This window comes from Pollicipes pollicipes, unplaced genomic scaffold (assembly GCF_011947565.3).
Source record: "Pollicipes pollicipes isolate AB1234 unplaced genomic scaffold, Ppol_2.1 Scaffold_5724;HRSCAF=6776_pilon_pilon_pilon, whole genome shotgun sequence".
Taxonomy (NCBI): domain Eukaryota; kingdom Metazoa; phylum Arthropoda; class Thecostraca; order Pollicipedomorpha; family Pollicipedidae; genus Pollicipes; species Pollicipes pollicipes.
Window position 1 is genome coordinate 13,952,621 of NW_023596746.1, and position 17,600 is coordinate 13,970,220.

At 57.7% G+C, this 17,600-nt stretch overlaps 1 protein-coding gene across 1 annotated transcript in view; it reads left to right on the forward strand.

Annotated features, from left to right (window-relative positions):
* The first annotated feature begins 925 nt into the window (after nt 1–925).
* Nucleotides 926–17,600, forward strand: part of LOC119102543 (transforming growth factor beta receptor type 3) — an 83,385-nt gene continuing 66,710 nt past the window's right edge. The window contains exons 1-2 of the mRNA XM_037225932.1: nt 926–1,059; nt 10,816–10,920. Of these exons, the coding sequence (XP_037081827.1) occupies nt 10,851–10,920 (70 nt within the window). The 5' untranslated portion in view covers nt 926–1,059; nt 10,816–10,850. The remainder of the gene's footprint in view (nt 1,060–10,815; nt 10,921–17,600) is intronic.

The following is a 17,600-nucleotide window of genomic DNA, read 5'->3' on the forward strand; positions in this document are numbered from 1 at the left end:
TCATTGCGAGCCATGTGTTCCCCGCGCATTGTTAAGTATATTATACTCATTTCCGCTCCGGTGCGCGCAGATCCGGAATGAAAGTTCACATTTTTCAAAAGCAGTGCACCCATAAAACCTGCGGGCGCTGTAGGTGAGGTATGCAAAATTTTCTTCAGTAACATATCAGGATCCCCAATCTATCGCGTGGTCAAAGTTAAAGACGATCGAGTCACTTCGTCTCCGATTTTATCTCGATAGAGGTTTTATATCTGAGCAACGTTTCGTTCGTTTAAAGCTGCTCCAGCGATACTCGACCCTAGCTCGAGGTCCAGAATAAGAATAAAACCTCCAGTTGCTCTAGCAACTGGAGGCCTTATTCTTAAAGTAAAGAAACTCCACGGGAATATAGCTCTGTTATCATAATAATATCACGTAAATCCAGAACGTCACAGAAAAACCGTGAACCACATCGGCACGCTCGCCACTTGTTTTATTTATGCCCCAGCGACCACTGGCCTCAAGGGAAGTACCGTTATCTTTTCGACGAGGCCATACAGCAGTCAGCTGATGCGCTGCGTTGTGAATGGAACCTGCGTTCCCTTTTTGTCGGAGTTTTTACCTTCATTTTTTGCCGGCGCGTTTGTGCTACGCTCGGAGTGGGCGGCCAGCGCGCCGGCGCACATTCCACGCGCTGCCGTCTGCGGCCGGGCACGGGCCCTGCGGCGGCCACCGCTCCGGCGACCGGTGGAGTGACGTCAGCGCCGGCTCGATGATCCGCGAAAGAGGAGCGCGGTGCGCAGCGCGCGCGGCCGGCGCTCGTCGCTCCCGCGGACCGTCTTTCACTGGCGGTGGCTTTGACCTTGTTTCGGCGGCCGACCAATCGGAGGGCGCGCTTGCCGGCCGCGGTGCGCGGATTTTGTTGTCGGTCGGCGGCGGCAGTGGTGTAGGTGCCTGGAGCGGGGTGAGGGGGCTGCCGGGTGCCGCGACGGCTGGGGACAGTGCGCGGATCGGTTGTGGTCGCTGGCGCTCCAAGGTTCGGGCGGAGCGCTCGTTGGATACTGCCTTGCTGGCTGAAGGGTGAGTGCCGACTGGATGGCACGGGGTGCACTGCATGCAGTAGTCGGCCGCGCCTTCGTAGTGTGTATTTCCTCATTCTTTCATTATGCCAGATTTCAGTTAAAGGACCTGTTTTGCCAGTCATGCCTCTTTCTGCTTTTAGGTCGGCTGCTCAATAAAAGTGATTGAACACGTCAGCTGATGCACAGTTGCAGGGACAGCGCACCAAAGCGGATTTATGTTGGGTTGTTGTGTTACCTATTACGTTTGTGGGTGAGCTAAGTATGCATGGGCAAACTGGACGTACGTTAACTAAGGACAAACGATGCCGTTTACGGCGCAGCACACAGCAATATCAAAAGTTACCGCACATTAAATCGCTGGCTCGAGCCGAGCACGGCACTCTGGGACTCTCGCTGGTTGCCGCTACAAATGCACGATAATATGAGGACAAAATATTGACGGCGAAATAGCTTATGCCGACTGCGGGGATGCGATCTGTCATTGGTGCCAACTCGGTACTCGTACGTTTAAGGACCAGAATTTTCCAACGAACACGGCGAGTCAGGCAAAATTTTTGATGGAGGTTTCAGATGAATCCTTCGCGGCATGCCCATTGCCATTCGGCCCTGGCCGCTGCGTCACAAGGATGTTACCTGGCGAGCGCGCCGGTACCGAGACCGCAGATAACCGTCAGAGCACGACAGGTCGGCGCTGACACCAGGACGTGAGGTGTTCCCGGAGGCCTGCAGAGAGCGCGTTCTCACGTTCGTTCGGATGGGTAATGGTACTCCGAATGCCAGCATAACACACGGCGCGGTTTCGCGTGCCGGCGAGCCGGCGAGCCTCGCGATTTCTGCTATTTGAGCCTGGACGGCTTCGGTTTCCGTTATGCGCTGATTGTTACCAACTGCTCTGTTGTTGCCAACTGCTGCTGACGGTGTGGTCAGTCCTCGACAGTATTTACGGAGCTCACTTGGAGGCACGCACCTGGAGGTCACAGGAGGCTCTGCTTGGGACTGTGGTATTTACTTTTGCCATGTAATTGTGGTGTTTGAAGTGAAGTGAAGTGAAGTATTGTTTTTTGTCATTGCTTCATACTTTCCAAGCATTAAATGTGAGCATGAAGATCTACGTGTGAGTTGAATATCATCGCAATCTCTACGTGCTGATTGAGCGTCTCATACGGCGTTATACAACGACATTTGTGGCAGCTGGGATACACGCAATCACACGTGCAATACGAATTGACAAATGATAACGTCTTTGAAAGGCATGTATCTAAAACGATGGCCTTTGACCCAGTTTTGGCTTCTTTCCTTATGGATTGCTGGAATGTGGTGCCACCCAACTCATGGGTTTGTGTGCATTATTTCATGAGAGTGATACCCCCAATTTTAATATACCGTACCCCCCCCCTCCCCGATGCTACTTTTGGCCCAATATTTTATGCTGGAATATAACAGGATTGCGTAAAAAGTAACTATCACACAAAGCCTGCTATCTTTGCTAGTTCATGAACATGCTTCCTTTCCTGCTCAAATAAAGAAATGCTGATACAGTCGTGTTAAAAATATCATCGTTAGAATGGAGTGGGCTAAATTCGTTGAGGAACGCACATTTCAGGAGAAACTGGACTTCCAGATATGTCCAGTGCAATCGTTCGAGGAATTATCGTACTGAATAGGACCCGTGTGGTTACCAGGCCGCTCAAGGAGAGGAGACTGGAGACTGGAGACTGGAGACTGTGGCTGCAGACTGACGGCAGAACAGAACAACGACGGAACAAGCTATAAAAATCACTTACCTGGCCTTCACAGGGCTTCGAAACACGCCGAGGGCCAGGCGTTCGCGGGGAGGCCTGGACGGGGAGGGGGAGGGCATGAAGCGGCGGACCGACGCAGGGACCTCGGCGGACACGGACGGGAGCGGCGCGTCGTGCGCAGCGGCCGGCGCCAGCCGGGACCGGCCGGTCAGACTCCGCCGGCCCGATGGAAAAATAATGGGCTGGACACGGAAGCCGGGGGCGCTGACCGGCGGACACCGGGCGTCCGGCGTGTCGACTCCGGGTCTCGAGAGAGGGGGGGGGGGGGGAGAGTGGCGAGCCCCGTCGACGCCCGCTGCACACCACTGGTGCCGATTCGTTGGTCGAGCAGCCGGTGGTGGGGAGGACTGAGGCCGCGATCGGGCCGGAGTTGCCGCGTCCTAGAACAGATGCCTCGCTGGAGGATGCGGTGGGGTGTGGAACGGCAGCGGTTTGGGGCAGTCTGGGCAGAGCCGCAGCGGCTTGGGGCAGTCTGGGCAGGGCCCGCGGAAGGCGAGGCATGTCCTGTGCCAGACCAAGGCCCTGGCAGATCGCCGGTGGTCACGGCCGAGCGCCTGCCCGAGCTCGCTGTTCGAGCCTGCCAGAGGGCTTGCAGCAGAGACGCACGTCGGTTCGAACATGCGGCCATGTTCATAGGCTGTTGGATCCAGGTCGCAGTGACTGGCAGGTCGGACCATTTTCATGTTTGACCATACGAATGGCACCAAACCAGAAGCAAGCCCCGGTGGCAGTACAGATGTAGTTTATCAGCGTCTCGCCGTAACGGCGGCAGTTCGCCAGCAATTAATCATCAATCGGAGACTGCGGCAGGAATGTCAGTCTTCCCGCCGCCTATCGGACGACGCATTTCTGGGTATCCTTGGGTATGCTACATTTGTGGGTATCCTCGGGACAAACCTTGCTGTCTTTCAACCGCAGGTAAGGAATGCAAATGCTCTGTACGGAAAGGGGCGTCTCAATAATTGTCACTTATGGTTGTTTTAGAAACCCCGCAGCTCAGTCTGGAAAATCTGATTCGTTCAGGAAAGGAATGCTATTGAAGATCACGAATAGGTCCTGAAGGCTAATGTTTCACTATGGGTGCAAACCAACGTACCGTACTTTGGTACTTATCCGATGATACTAGAATATGAGCAGCCGAAAAGTACCGAAGTAAAAGTGGATCGAGTTACATCAGCATCTGCGTGGTCTGTGCATATTATGAAGAAATTGCACGAGTTAAGCCAATTTCTTACTGAGCTGCAAAGCTGCGTTTCCACCCGCACCAAAGCTGCCTGAAATGAAGTAAATTAATCTCTGTCTTACGCAGAAAGTTGCGCTTCAAGCTGTGGGTCGCCCCTGTCTTCTTGAAGCATTGTGTAGGTTCTAGGAGTATTCAGTCAGATGTTCTGTGGAAATGACAGTGAGCTGCTCCCTGAGATCGCAGAATGCGGCGACTGAAAACTGCGGTTTGCTTTTTTTTATTCAGCGTTTTCCTGTTAATCCGTAGATGTGTCAGGAGTACGAGGGTTTTAAGGTTTTTAGATGCATATAACTGTGATTCGCCCTTAAAGGGCTGACATTTTTACATTCTGGAATGGGAGATGAGATACCATTTTAATTGTGAGCTGGCAAAATGCCTTAACGAGTTACTGCCTGTAAAACCATGCTGTGCCACTTTTCACTACGGCTCTTATTCGCAATGACGTGGATGAAACAATATACGGGCTGGTGTACGAGGTGACGCTGTGTGGGGCCGCAATGTACGAGCGGCAAGCCCGAGGCCGGTTGCGTTTTGCCGGCTTGTCGCCGTACTCAGGTCACGCAGAGAGGCGCAGATAGGCCGCCGCCCCCGCGGGCGGAGAAGGGAGAGGGGCGGAGAGCCGCCGCCGCTGCCACGGTTGGCTGCTGACGGCTTGCACGCGCCCTCCGTCAGCCGACGACCATCGATTTTCGACGCGTCGGCGCGGGGGGAGGGCGTCCCGCCGCCTGGGGCCGCTGGGGAGGGGAGTGGGTGGCAGGGAGGAGTCTCCTCCCCCGAATCAAGGAACGGACTTTTCTGTCTGCTAGGGACAGCCTCTGTCAGCAAAGCGCGGCTGGCGCCAGCGGCTGAGCTGCGGCCACCGAAGCCCACGGGAGTTACGACCGTGACCGTTCGTTTTGCGTGGGCGGTGGAGAAGATTCAGATTCCGCGTAGCTTGTTATATTACCCGCTCAGTGGTTGGTTTCTAGGTACCACTTCTCAATCCGTCAGACGTTGCAGAGGCGGCCTCACGTACATTTGTGGAATGAGTCGGAACAGTGGCGTTTTCGGCGAAATTGATCAACTACTGAACTTCCCAGACCGTTCTCCAGGAGCCAGGCGACGTTTCAGAATCCCCACATGGGCAGGCGTCGCACGTGGCATGCCACGCCTCTCGCGGAACCCGTTGCCTGGCATGGGCGGAAGCGGCCGCCGGTGACCGCCACCTCAGCACCGGCTGCTGCTGGCCTGTCGTGAGCGATGGCCCACACCACGGAACAAACGTGACCGCCGGCACGCGGCGGACAACCGGCGCGCGTGCCCGCTGGAGCGTGACGGACGTGCACACGCCGTGCCGGCGGCCGCCCATCTCAGCCGCGTCCCCGCACAGCCCGGCGCCGGATGACACCCGAGGGTGCTCTGATCTCCAGCCGGAGATTCGATCGTTTATCATGCCGGAATGAATGGAATTGCACGGAGTCGAACGTGACGCCCAGAGCAGGTGTGGCTCTGGTGACCCGGCCGGCGCCATGAAGCGGCCCCGGTGAGTCATTGATCCCTGACGTAGCTGCCGGCTACTGTGTCGATCCAGCACTGCGCTCGCCTGATCACCCGGTGTACGATTGCACCTGCGCGGTGCGCCCCGTCCGAGCCGCGGCTGGCCTGGGCAGAGGCGCCGCGGCGGCCGCCCGGCGCCGGGCTCGGCCGCGGACCGGGCTCGCTCGCCTCCGGCCCAGTTCGCCGGCGGCCATTATGGTCGGACACCAGTCGGCTTTGAAGCGGCGTGGGTCCGGTTACCGGCGGCGGGTGGAGCGGGATGTGGCACCACTGCTCTGCGACGCCGCTGCTCCTCCGTCGGCTCGCAGCATTGTCGGGGAGTTCGCACATGACGTGCGTTTCGTCACCGGTTCGGGTCCCGAGCCCCGAAGGCTAATCGTTCACAGGTGCCGACAGGTCCGGTTTTGATTCATTCACTATTTACGATAGCAGAGGCGTCAGGTTTGCGGCGTCGTCGCTCGGCCCGCGAGGGGGGGGGGGCGGTCGACTCCGCCGTGCCCTTTTGCCAGAGGGCGGCGCGTTTTTTGACTCCCAATAGAGCGCTGTGGGCGCGGTGGGAGCGCTGGGAAGGGGGACCGGACCGTGCGTTGTGCTGACGCGGCGGTGGTCCGCTCGTCCGCTGGCTGTCGTCCCGGTTGGCTGTCAGACTCCGCCCGCGCCGGCGGCAGTTCGTGTTTCGCGCGGCCGAGTCGCTCTACGCGCGGTGTGGGGTCGTCGGCCTCACCGGCTCCGACGGGGGGATCGAAGTCGTGGAGAGTTGGTGTGTATGGGACCGCGTATGACAGTGTGGTTCCGAGTGGCCGGAGGGAAATAATGCATTGACATGAAAGACTATCGATGGTAAGACAAACGCGCACCCTAGACGTTAACTTGCTTGTCCCGTACAGTTTGTCTCGATCCGTCGCCCCTCGTTGTTGACCACAGAGATCAGACCAATGTAGGCGAACGCTTCACAGCCGGGCCTCTGACGAGCAACCTTCGTCACTGGCGCTCCCCGTCGGGAGTGAGTCGGGTGACCCAGGGTGACTGCGGCGGCGCGTCGAACGTGTGGCTCCGAGAAGCGCGTCGAGCGTGTGGCTCGGAGAGGCGCGTCGAGCGTGTGGCTCAGAGAGGCGCGTTGAGCGTATAGCTTCGAGCGGCGCATCGAGCGCGCGACTCTTGAGCGGCGCGTCGAGAGTGTGATTCTGAGTGGCACGTCGAGAGTGTGACTCTGAGTGACGCGTGGATCTTATGGCTCTGAAAGGCGCGTCGAGCGTGTGACTCTGAGCGGCTCGTGGATCTTATGGCTCTGAAAGGCGCGTCGAGCGTGTGGCTCTGAGTGGCGCGCATATCTTCTGGCTCTGAGAGGCGCGTCGAGCGCGTGGCTCTGAGAGGCGCGTGGAGCGCGTGACTATGATCGGCGGGCGCGAGAGGGCTCAGAGTGGGCGGCTGGCGGCTCGCTGCCGGCCGGCCACTCCGCCGGCCGGAACGGACGCGCGCGCTGAAGGCGCGCGGCGATATTAATTTGTTAGGGCTGTGTCGACGCGGGCGGAAGGCGCCGCTCGCCCGAGGCCGATCCGGGCCGCCAGGCCAACCATCTGGCGCGAGGCGATGGGCCGCTGGAGACGGCTGGGAAGCACCACCGGGCCGATCCGTGCAGGAAGTTGAAGTCGAAGCCGAAGCGCTCGGTGGGAGAGGAGGTGCTGCGCAGAGCGCTGAGGGACGACGGACGCGAACTGGAAAGGGATCCCCGTCTGCGTGGGTGCGGCGGGCACGGCTGCTTGTTGGGCGCGTGCGGTGACTGGGACGTCATTTGTGCGGCGGGGAGGACTGAACCGACTGACTGTGTCGTGCTGGGCTGTGCTGGGAGGGCTGGACTGACTGACTGCCGTGCTGGGCTGTGCTAGGAAGACTGGACTGATTGACTGTGCCGTGCTGGGTTGTGCTGGGAGGACTGGACTGACTGGCGGTGCCGTGATGGGCTGTGCTGAGAAGACTGGACTGACTGGGTGTGCCGTGCTGGGCTGTGCTGGGTGGACTGGACTGACTAACCGCCGTGCTGGGAGGACTGGACTGACTGCCTGTGCCGTGCTGGGCTGCGAAAGACTCACTCGTGTGTGTTCCGACGGCCGTGCTCGCAGCGCTGAACATTGTGTCAGGCCGACGGGATGGTGACCCTGATATGATTTGACCCACTTGGACGGGCTTCTGGATCCGCCGTGCACGCCAAGGACAGGGGCTCAGAGCAGGGGCGTGTGAGGCTCGTGGGGGCGAGACTGAAAACAATAAATCATTCGCAGCGGAGGCGAACGTGAAGTGTGAACCGCCCTCGTTAGTGAAGCTCCGGTGGCAATGACCAGCTATTGAGCGGAGATGCTCCAGACGTCGCTTATGACCTGTCACAGCTGCACTGGACGTTCTCCATGAAACGCTGCCGCGCTGTCAGGTTTCAGCATTCACACATGCAACTCGTCAGATGACTGCATCGTGTCCTCCGTTCAATGCGCATCTGTGCTGCGCGGGGTGTCGCGCTGCGTGCGTGCGTGCGTGCGTGCGTGCGTGCGTGCGTGCGTGCGTGCGTGCGTGCGTGCGTGCGTGCGTGCGTGCGTGCGTGCGTGCGTGCGTGCGTGCGTGTGTGTGTGTGTGTTCTGGGAACGCGGCCAGCGCGCCGCTGCTCGTCGGCGGGCCGCCAGCCGGTGCGCCCGGCTCCACCTGCGGCTTGGCGCCGTGGTCAGCCGGCGCGCGGCACGGCGTCCTGTCCCGCCGGACAACACGGCGACCCGCCAGCTGGCACATGACGCGGCGTAACACGACTGGGCACGGCACGGCGTGGCAAGACACAGCACAGCACAGCACAGCATGGCACGGCACAGCACGGCATGTCACTCCCATACGGCACGACACGATGCTGTCTCATACGGCACGACACGACGCTGCCCCATACGACACGACACAACACTGCCGTACGGCACGACACGACACTGTGTCATACGGCACGACACGACACTGTCTGATATGACACGACATGGCACCGTCCCATACGGCACGACACGGCATTGTCCAATACGGCACGGTACGTCACTGCCCTTTGCAGTGCGATACGACAATGTCCCATACGATACGTCGCGGCAATGTCCCATACGGCATGGCACGACGCTGTCCTATACGGCACGACACGACACTGTCTCGTACGGCACGAACCGACACGACACCCCCCGCACCGACACGACACGGCCCGCACCGACCAGCAATCCCAGCGGCGTAACGACGGAGACGCCAGGGCACTTAACACCGTGCAGGGTTTGCGGTGACGAATCAGGCTGGGGTTAGCCGTACGCGCGCCCCGGCGGGTACCCGCGGGGTCGGATCACTCACTGTCGAGATGACGGGCGATCGCTACCGAACGGCCTGGGACGTGCGATGCGCACGCATTGGGCCTCACGGCATTAACTCGAGTTGTGCAGCCTCTGCATCTGTGCACCCGACGCGGATGCTATGGCAGCGTCACGTATCGCTGGTAGGTGTTTGCGATTCGAAGGCAGCGAAGGCATTTCCTTGGGAGCGGAATGGAGTGGAGCGGCATTGATCCGCGGCTCGAACTAAGCCGCTGTGTCCACATTAGTGAGTTGCACCGCGCAGTGTGTGCTCTGCTGGCTGCAGTGACGGTGTAGTCACGCTGTGTGGTGTCCTCGCGTACGTGGCCACAGAGCGATGCCCTCCCCCTGCATCAATGTTTGACGTCCGTGCGGCGGCATGCGACGCCGGGGCGCGCATGCCGCCGGCGCGCACTCCGATCGGAGAGTGTGCGCTGACTGTGCGGTGTCGTCGACCCGAGCTCCCCTGAGAATGTGGACTGGTTGTGCGATGTCGACCCGAGCTCCCCTGGGAATGTGGGCTTGCTGTGCGATGTCGACCCGAGCTTCCCTGGGAATACGGGCTTGCTGTGCGGTGTCGACCCGAACATCCCTGGGAATATGGCTTGCTGTGCGGTGTCGACCCGAGCTCCCCTGTGGACACGGACTTGCTGTGCGATGTCGACCTGAGCTTCCCTGGGAATGTGGGCATGCTGTGCGGTGTCGACCCGAGCTCCCCTGTGCACACGGACTTGCTGTGCGATGTCGACCCGATCTTGCCGCACCGCGATGGCAGATCGGCTGCGGCGACGGGGACTGCGGCTGGTCATGAAATGAGTCTCTGAGGTGGGAACGGGACACAAACTGTTTGGTGGCCGGAAGTCAACTGCGCACCGGTAATGATGACTTTATGGTCATTTGGAAAAGTTAGAACCGAGGCTTTGCGAGAGCTCACAGCTCAAAAACGGGCTTCTGAAACCCTCACCACCTGCAGCCCAATCTGTAATTACGCATTGCCTTTTGGTTCCATCGATTGAAGCCTCGGAGTACATAATAGGGCGCTTTTGGATCACTGCAGTCCACAGCCAACAGGTTGGATGGCTAGAAAAATGGGACGTCCCCCCCCCACGATACCAATCCGACGTCGATCGCTCGCAGCGTACACCCGGCTGCCGCGTCTCAGACTCGCTCGGCGCGGACGCCTCGGGCCGCCCGCCGCACCCCCGGAGCCCGGATGGGAGCCAGATCGGAGCCGGGCTCCGAGCCGGCGTCCGCCTGCCGAGGGCGACCAGCAGCGAGGCGTCCTCCCGGCGCCGGCCTCGGGGCGGCTGGGCGCCCGGTATATTGTCGCTCGTCATGCCATATGAATGTCCGTGCGACTGTGCGTGCCGCGGCACCCACCCAGGTCATGTGCCGCACGCTGGCGCCGCGCAGGGGCAGCTCCGCGCGCGACACGGCCGCAGGCGACGGGGGGCAATACTGCGCGCGAGCGGACATGACGACATCGTGGACATCTTGTACGACTGTGCCCGCGCAGAATCTAGTAGCCACCCCCTCCCCCCGACTTCTAAGATAAGCTGTGATCCATTTGGCACGGGCGCTGGCGTCCGTCCTCTGTTGTACACGACCTTGACTTTTGCTTCTACGCTGCAGATATGGCACTGAGTATTTGTTTTATCTTGCAGTTGACTGCGCCACGCATGACACTGCGCTGCGGATAACCGTGAGCGCTGATTCTGTGATGATCTAACTGGTGCCCCGCGCCGCATATGCCCCAGTGCAGCAGGCGACGGTGACGGCTGCTTCTGTGTTGACCTGACAGAGTAACTCCTGTGCCGCAGATGACTACAGAGGCCGCAGGTCGGGGGCCGTGAAGATGGCTCTCGGGCAGGCGCTCTGGCTGTGTACGATCTTCCTGGTCCTGCCCGCCGGTAGCTGGGCCAGCGGTAAGTGGCACGGCGACGGAGGGGGGCATGCGTGCATATCGGGGGCGCGTGCTGTCCCAGCGTTGTGCTTGGGAGAAGGGGGGGGGGGGGCAGTTGTCGTGAGTTGTGAGACCTTTGGTTGGTGCGAATGCACCATAGTAGAAGATTGCTGGAGAAACCATGTCGCTCTTCGCGTTGCTTATTCCAGAATTTGTCATTTTGCTGTTCGCCGCGCGCTGTGGAGTCAAGTCGGGTACAGCGCCCGGAGCTCCAGCGCATAGGAAGGAGACGACATGCGATAACAAATGCCCTGCAATGAGACCTCATTTACTTCGCTGACCCAGTCTCCAAAGATCACATTTACGCCACTGACCCAGTCCCCAAAGATCACATTTACACCGCTGACCCAATCCCCAATTTTTTATCACGTTTTTATCACACTATCACATATCACACAAAAAATCACATTTACGTCGCTGACCCAATCACTAAAGATCACATTTACGTCGCTGGCCCAATCCCCGAATATCAAGGGTCGGACGTACCTTGCGTCTGTGGCGCTTTCGATGGTTGACCCGTGCGGATCACGGCGTTAACTCATTATTTAATCATACAATTACCGGCTAAGCACTTTTGCACAGATACACCCATGCTGCCGTGTCAGAATTTGACGCCGTGGCTGGACCTGCTTTGCTTTAATTATACTCGGGCTGTGTTGCCCGTTGTCGTGAAATACTGATACCAATGACGGTAATGGTGATGAGTCGAAATATCTGATTTCGTTGAAAGAGTAAGGCCGTTGATATTTGCGGGTCCGGGCCGGCCATGCATGGCCACTATTGAGCACATAGCCACGCCTCTACAGAGGAAGATGACTCGATGTTAGCAGAGGAACACGGCCGTTCCATCGCAGTAAAATCGCTCGCACGTTGCTTGTAAGAATAGGCTGTTGGTTGGTTCAAAACATATCAGCTACTGGATAATCCCCGACCCTGTTCAGGCGTTCTGGTCTGGTGCAAGTTACGGCTAAGCCAGCATGACGCAGACGGCCAGAATATCGCAAAACTGTGGAATTAGCCACCAATTAGAGACCGGCTTCCCAGGATCGCTGCCAACGCTAGTCGTCCGTGACACCGCGTTGCTGGCAGGCCGTTAACAGGTCTTTTTGCATAATTGGTGCCGCATTGCAGGCACTGTGCCATGTGACACAATTCCTGGCAGTTGCATGCTTTATGGGTGTCAGGCTAACCAACTGGCCGTTGGGAGTTGGCTAATCACGTGCTGGCGCGTCCGGTGTACGGACCTGTCGCATGGGCGCGCTTCACACGGACTGCTCGGGGCCGCCGGCGAACGCAGGCCGGCCGGAAACGCTCACTCTGTCGCCGCCGGAAACGGCGCCGGCGGTAACCGCCGCCGATGGCCGCCATGTCAATCGGCCTGCCGTTGGCGGCGGCGTCGCGCGCCGCCCGCTTCCCGCGAATTCGGGGCCGGTGGCCGCGCGCCGGCCGGCGATTACACCCGCGCTGCACGGCGCCGGTCGCGGCGGCGTCACTCCCATATCGGCCCGGCCGCGGCTGTAATTGAATAATGCGCCGAGCGACCGGAAGCGCGGAGCGGCGCCGGCAGCGGCGGCGGCTCGGACGCCGGCCGGCGCGCCGCGGCGTGCAGCGCGGCGCTGAGCCTCGGGCGGCGCGCGGGACGCGAACGCTGGCGGGCCGCGCGGCGAGAGCGGGTGGGTCGGGGCAGCCGGCTGGCGTCCGCTTCGCTCGGCGCGAGCGAGACGGGACGTGCAGCGATGCTCGCAGCTCGGAGATGTGAGGCGTGCCTTCGCATGCATATTGGATTTGGCCGTATGCAGATTTTGACTCGTTCGTGATAGGTCTGAGCCCTGCAGGGATCGGAATATGCGTAAGTCCGTGGGGGCAAAAGTTAGCGCGCGGGCTGTGCGTGGCTCTCAGATGGCGCGGGATACGCACGTATACCGTCGGAAAAATGCGCCCTTACTGTGGGTTCAGAACGACATGCAAATTGCGTGTTGACTTACGCACTACCCGACTCACGAGTTGTTGGTCCCTCCCTCCCGGGCATCGTAATCGGGTCCTCAGGGGCGCAGTCACGTGGTGTCGCCCGGGTCAACCCCCCCCCCCCCGTTATGAAATCGATGGGATGCATTTAGATATGCTTTGATAAATGTTGACGTTTTGATATTCGGGTTGTACAGATACAACTGAACAGATAAAGAATTAGTGGCATTGTTTTACGCCAGGCAATAAGGTCCGTGCGTGTATGGCACGCTTAGCCGGGTTTTCAGCGAAAATGTGAGTTGAGATCATCCCCAGTTGCTACATGCGCCCCAGCCGGTCCTAACATATCACATTATCCCGACCATATGTCGCCAGTTGTATGTGTCAACTTAGATCATATGCGATCGTTGTTCCATGACTGCAATCTTGGAAACACGTCGAGATCGGGCACCAAGGTGTTCGTGCATGCTCGCACACCATGGGACATCAACTCGGCGCGTTGTGACGCATGGTTTTTTCGACGATTGTTTTCGCTTCTGCTCAACGATGTTCTGTATTCTGAACTTTGGGGCCATTCCAAATCTGATGGATTGATCCTGCAAAGAAAACAAGCGTTTTTGTCAGATGTTGTGACATATGACGCGCTGTTAAACGATTTCATGTCATAATCACTAAGTCTGGGACCGAGCTGAGGAGCGGTGCGCAAACCTTTTACGAAATGTAAGGGAGCTTAAAGTTGCAATTGGCGATTGGACCCAACCGGACCTGTGCCGACCCTATGAAGTGCTCTTGACAGGCTTGCAGCCACAATTATTACTGATGGCATCGCAGACGTCATGGCATGCTAATGGCATAAACCCATAGGCGTAAAAGGAGGACGCTTTGACAAGAAGATAGCGTCATGTTTTAAGGTTTATGACGTGCGAGTAACGTTATTTCATTTTAAATGGATGACGCACACGAACCTTTGCCGTGCAACATCGTATGACGTCATTTGCTGATGGGTCAGTTAATTTGCCAACTCGTTATGATAAGAATCAGTGCGGCAACACGTAGCGTCATGCTAATTTGATTTCAGATTTCTCGCCGCAACATAGCCGCTTGAATCGAGTCAAGATCCTACGCTTTGTAGGTCAAGTTCGAAATAGTGTCACGTAAACCTATATTCGCGAAGTCAGGTCAGCTACTTGAATGACATCCCTCCCGATACAGCAGTTGGCTAGAGCGTCTGCCTTTCGTTCCACCCACCCGTAGCGAAGTGGGATCGAGTCGCTTCAGGCGCTTGATTATTTGCCCTGGCTGGGATGGCCTGCGGCCGGCGGAAGCGGCCGTGCCAAAGGTTAGGTGATGTCAGAGGGCAAGACGGACCGTCGAACATTGCTACATTAAATTGATGTTACGGTGCGTTAAACTTTGTCACCAAATTCTGCCTTGGACCTGGAATTTCACAATCGGGTGGTCAGGGCGGTGACTCGCCCGTTACGCGAGACTCACCGGTTAGCGTGAGCGCTGATCTCATGAATCCATCCATTTAAATAGTTCGCACCAAATCTTTAAAAAATATATATGCAAGCTATATCTTGGCTGGTGGCTTGAAGAAAATGAGGTTGATGATGTCGTATGACCTGTGTTTCCAAGTGCATGCGGGAAGGGACGTGTTCGTCAACATTTCCAGTTGGGGGGCGGGCTCTCAAACCTCTCGCGAAGTGCCGCCACCTAAAGCCACCAACGACTGGTGTTGGCTATGCGGCTTTCCTGGTATAATTTCCCGGTATTATTTCCGGACATTTCTGGTGATGAGTAAATGGCCGAGGACTGGCAAGCGGGTGACTGATTTGACAGCGGTCCCGCCCTGACGCGAGCTTCTCAAACCTGTTACGGTGGTAAAGGCTGGCGAGGCATGCTTCTGGGCTGGGCGCATGTACGACCGCAACCAGATGTTCATAACCTCTGGGTGCCTGTTCGCGGATGACGTGGTTATGACCGTGAGAAATAGACATGTTTTGTGGGTCGTGTTGGCGTGATGTGCTGTTCCTGATATATGTTCGCTCCATGAACGGCAAGCGTTCTCAGTTAGATGTGGCTAGTGAAATTCAACGAAATTTATACACTTCTCATCATCCTTTAAACGTGAATGACATCTTGCACGGCGCGGAATTATCCACTGATGCGGCTTTCCTGGCCTGCACCAACAGCCGTTTCACATTAAACGTAATGAGCCGGCGCGGCAACCATCTTTCCGGGAAAAGATTAGCTTTCAAGGTCTGCAAGGACCAACTCACCAGAGCATGGTTCTATCATGTTACCAACTGATGGAATAAAATGCTCCTGGTCGACTTCTCTAAGCCAGCTATGCCTTAAAAAGATGATGTTGGTCCATTATCTCTCTACTATGTTTCACAAACGACTCGGCACCGCAGGTCTAATGGAATGTCTCAAACCTTCTTGGAACGAATATTTCGCTGATCCGGAGGGCAAGAGGGCAGAACACGGGTAGCTGCTGATCACTAAGTCACCTGCGGCAACGCTGTGATCAGTCGCATAGTTCATAACGGAAATGGCTACACGACACATTCTTGAGACGGCCGCTTTCCGTCCCCAGCTACTTGCCAATACATTACTTCCATTCATGAATATACAGCCGCTTTTGAGCGTAAATGTCGGGCGAGTGCCGTCTGCAGGCCGCCATAGCGAGCGGATGCTAGATGCATTCTTCATGGCTGCCGGCGTGGGGTGGCCTGCCACGGTCTGGGCGTGCGGTGCCGCTGGCTTGGCCTGCCGCGCCGCGACATGGCTCGGCATGATCCACGGCCCGGTGTGGCATGAAGATGCGATATTTCCGGTGTGGTGTAGCGCGAGCGTGCCGCACCCCCGGCGCGACCTGCTGCGGCATAGCGTGGCCTGCCGCGACCAGGCACGGACCATGGTCTGGCGTGGCGTGGGCGTGCGACGCTCCGGCGCGCCGCGGCGTGGCCTGGCGCGGCGTAGGCGTGCGACGCTGCCGGCGCTCCGCACTGCTGCGGTCGCGGCTTTCCAGCCGGTCGTTCCCAGTGCACGGCGGCTGTTTGCACGGTGATCGACGGCTGGGAAGGCGATGCGCGGAATGCGCGCGGCACTTCCTCTCTGGGAATGCCGGCGCGGCGCGGCGCAGTGGCCCGTCCAGTTGCGGGGCGATCGCGCCGCCCGGAATGCGCCGGATTTGAATGCGCCCCCGCGCGCGGATTGGCGGGGTGGGAGGAGCGTCAGTGGAAGGGCCGCAACCGCTCCGTGGAAGGTGGCTGGATGTGTTTGTGGGCTGCCATCGCGTCAGTTTTGCTCGGGCTATTGCAAGCCTCGCACATTAAAAATGGTTCGTACCGCTGGGCAGGTTGGATGCTTTCCCCAAGTCTGAGGATTCTGATCCTTAGCCGGGGTTTAAGGCTCGGGCCCAGTTATCAGGCTTCTAACAAGTGGCAAGTACTGGCGTTCGTATAATTGTAGTTATTTGTATTTTCCTAAAGATAGCAAATGCTGTCATTCATTATGCATGGACATGTAACACGCGACTGAAAAATAGCTGTTAGATCTCACTCCTTTTGAAAAGCAGTGCCGGCGGCGTTCTGTTGACCCCGTACCGCATCCATTGCCTTTCCACGCCATATGGTGCCTACGCTACATATAGACCTATGTGAACCAAGTGTTCACCTCGGCTTGAGGGTCTTCTTCCCATCATTTGCTCCGACCGCGACCTAGAAGCCATGATGATCCGTTGGTACAGGTCGTGTGCCGCAGCGAGGCGTGTGGTTACCGGGCACGACTGGAGAGACCGGGCACCACGCATGCTGGTCGCCACATCTGGAGTCGGTACGGGACAGCAGGCATCGCATTTATCATCGCATTTAGCATCGCACTGGCGGCATCGCACTAATGGCATCGCACTGACGCGTGGTGCTGGGGAAGTTGAGTCCGACATAACCATATAACGCGTGTGAGCAAAACTGCGCTACTAGGTTGTACGCAATTCTGAATCAATGACCTACTTGTGGTATGGTGCTAAGACTTCTTGGAGATGACAAATGTCAACATTCATTGCGCACAGGACACATAATAATGAAACCATCCAAGTGTTCCAAGCCATCGAAGACAATAGACCAAAAGCAGCTTGCCTTGCTCCTGACGTTAGAGACGAATTGGAAGGACCTATCAAAACCGGTGCACTCCTTCATTGCAGTGTTCAGTCTTTCTTCCTCATCCTCGTCCAACGGACTGAACGCGTCCGTACACAAATGGCTCCCTAATTCATTGTCCGACCTCTGGACCGTACTCCATCCACAGCTCTATGTGCGTGTGTGTGAGTGTGTGGATATGTCGGTGTATATATATATATATATATATATATATATATATATATATATATATATAAATGTGTGTGTGCGTGCGTGCGTACGTGTGTGTGTGTGTGTGTGTGTGTGTGTGTGTGTGTGTGTGTGTGTGTGTGTGTGTGTGTGTGTGTGTGTGTGTGTGTGTGTGTGTGTGTGCGTGTGCGTGTGCGTGTGCGTGCGTGTGTGTGTGTGTGGTCTCCGCCCACAATGACGCGTTAGGCGGCACATTTCTCATTTTTTAAATGTTTGATGAACGGTCGGCGGGCGGGGGCGAGAGCGCGGACGCTTACCTTCATCGCTCGGCCGTACTGATCGA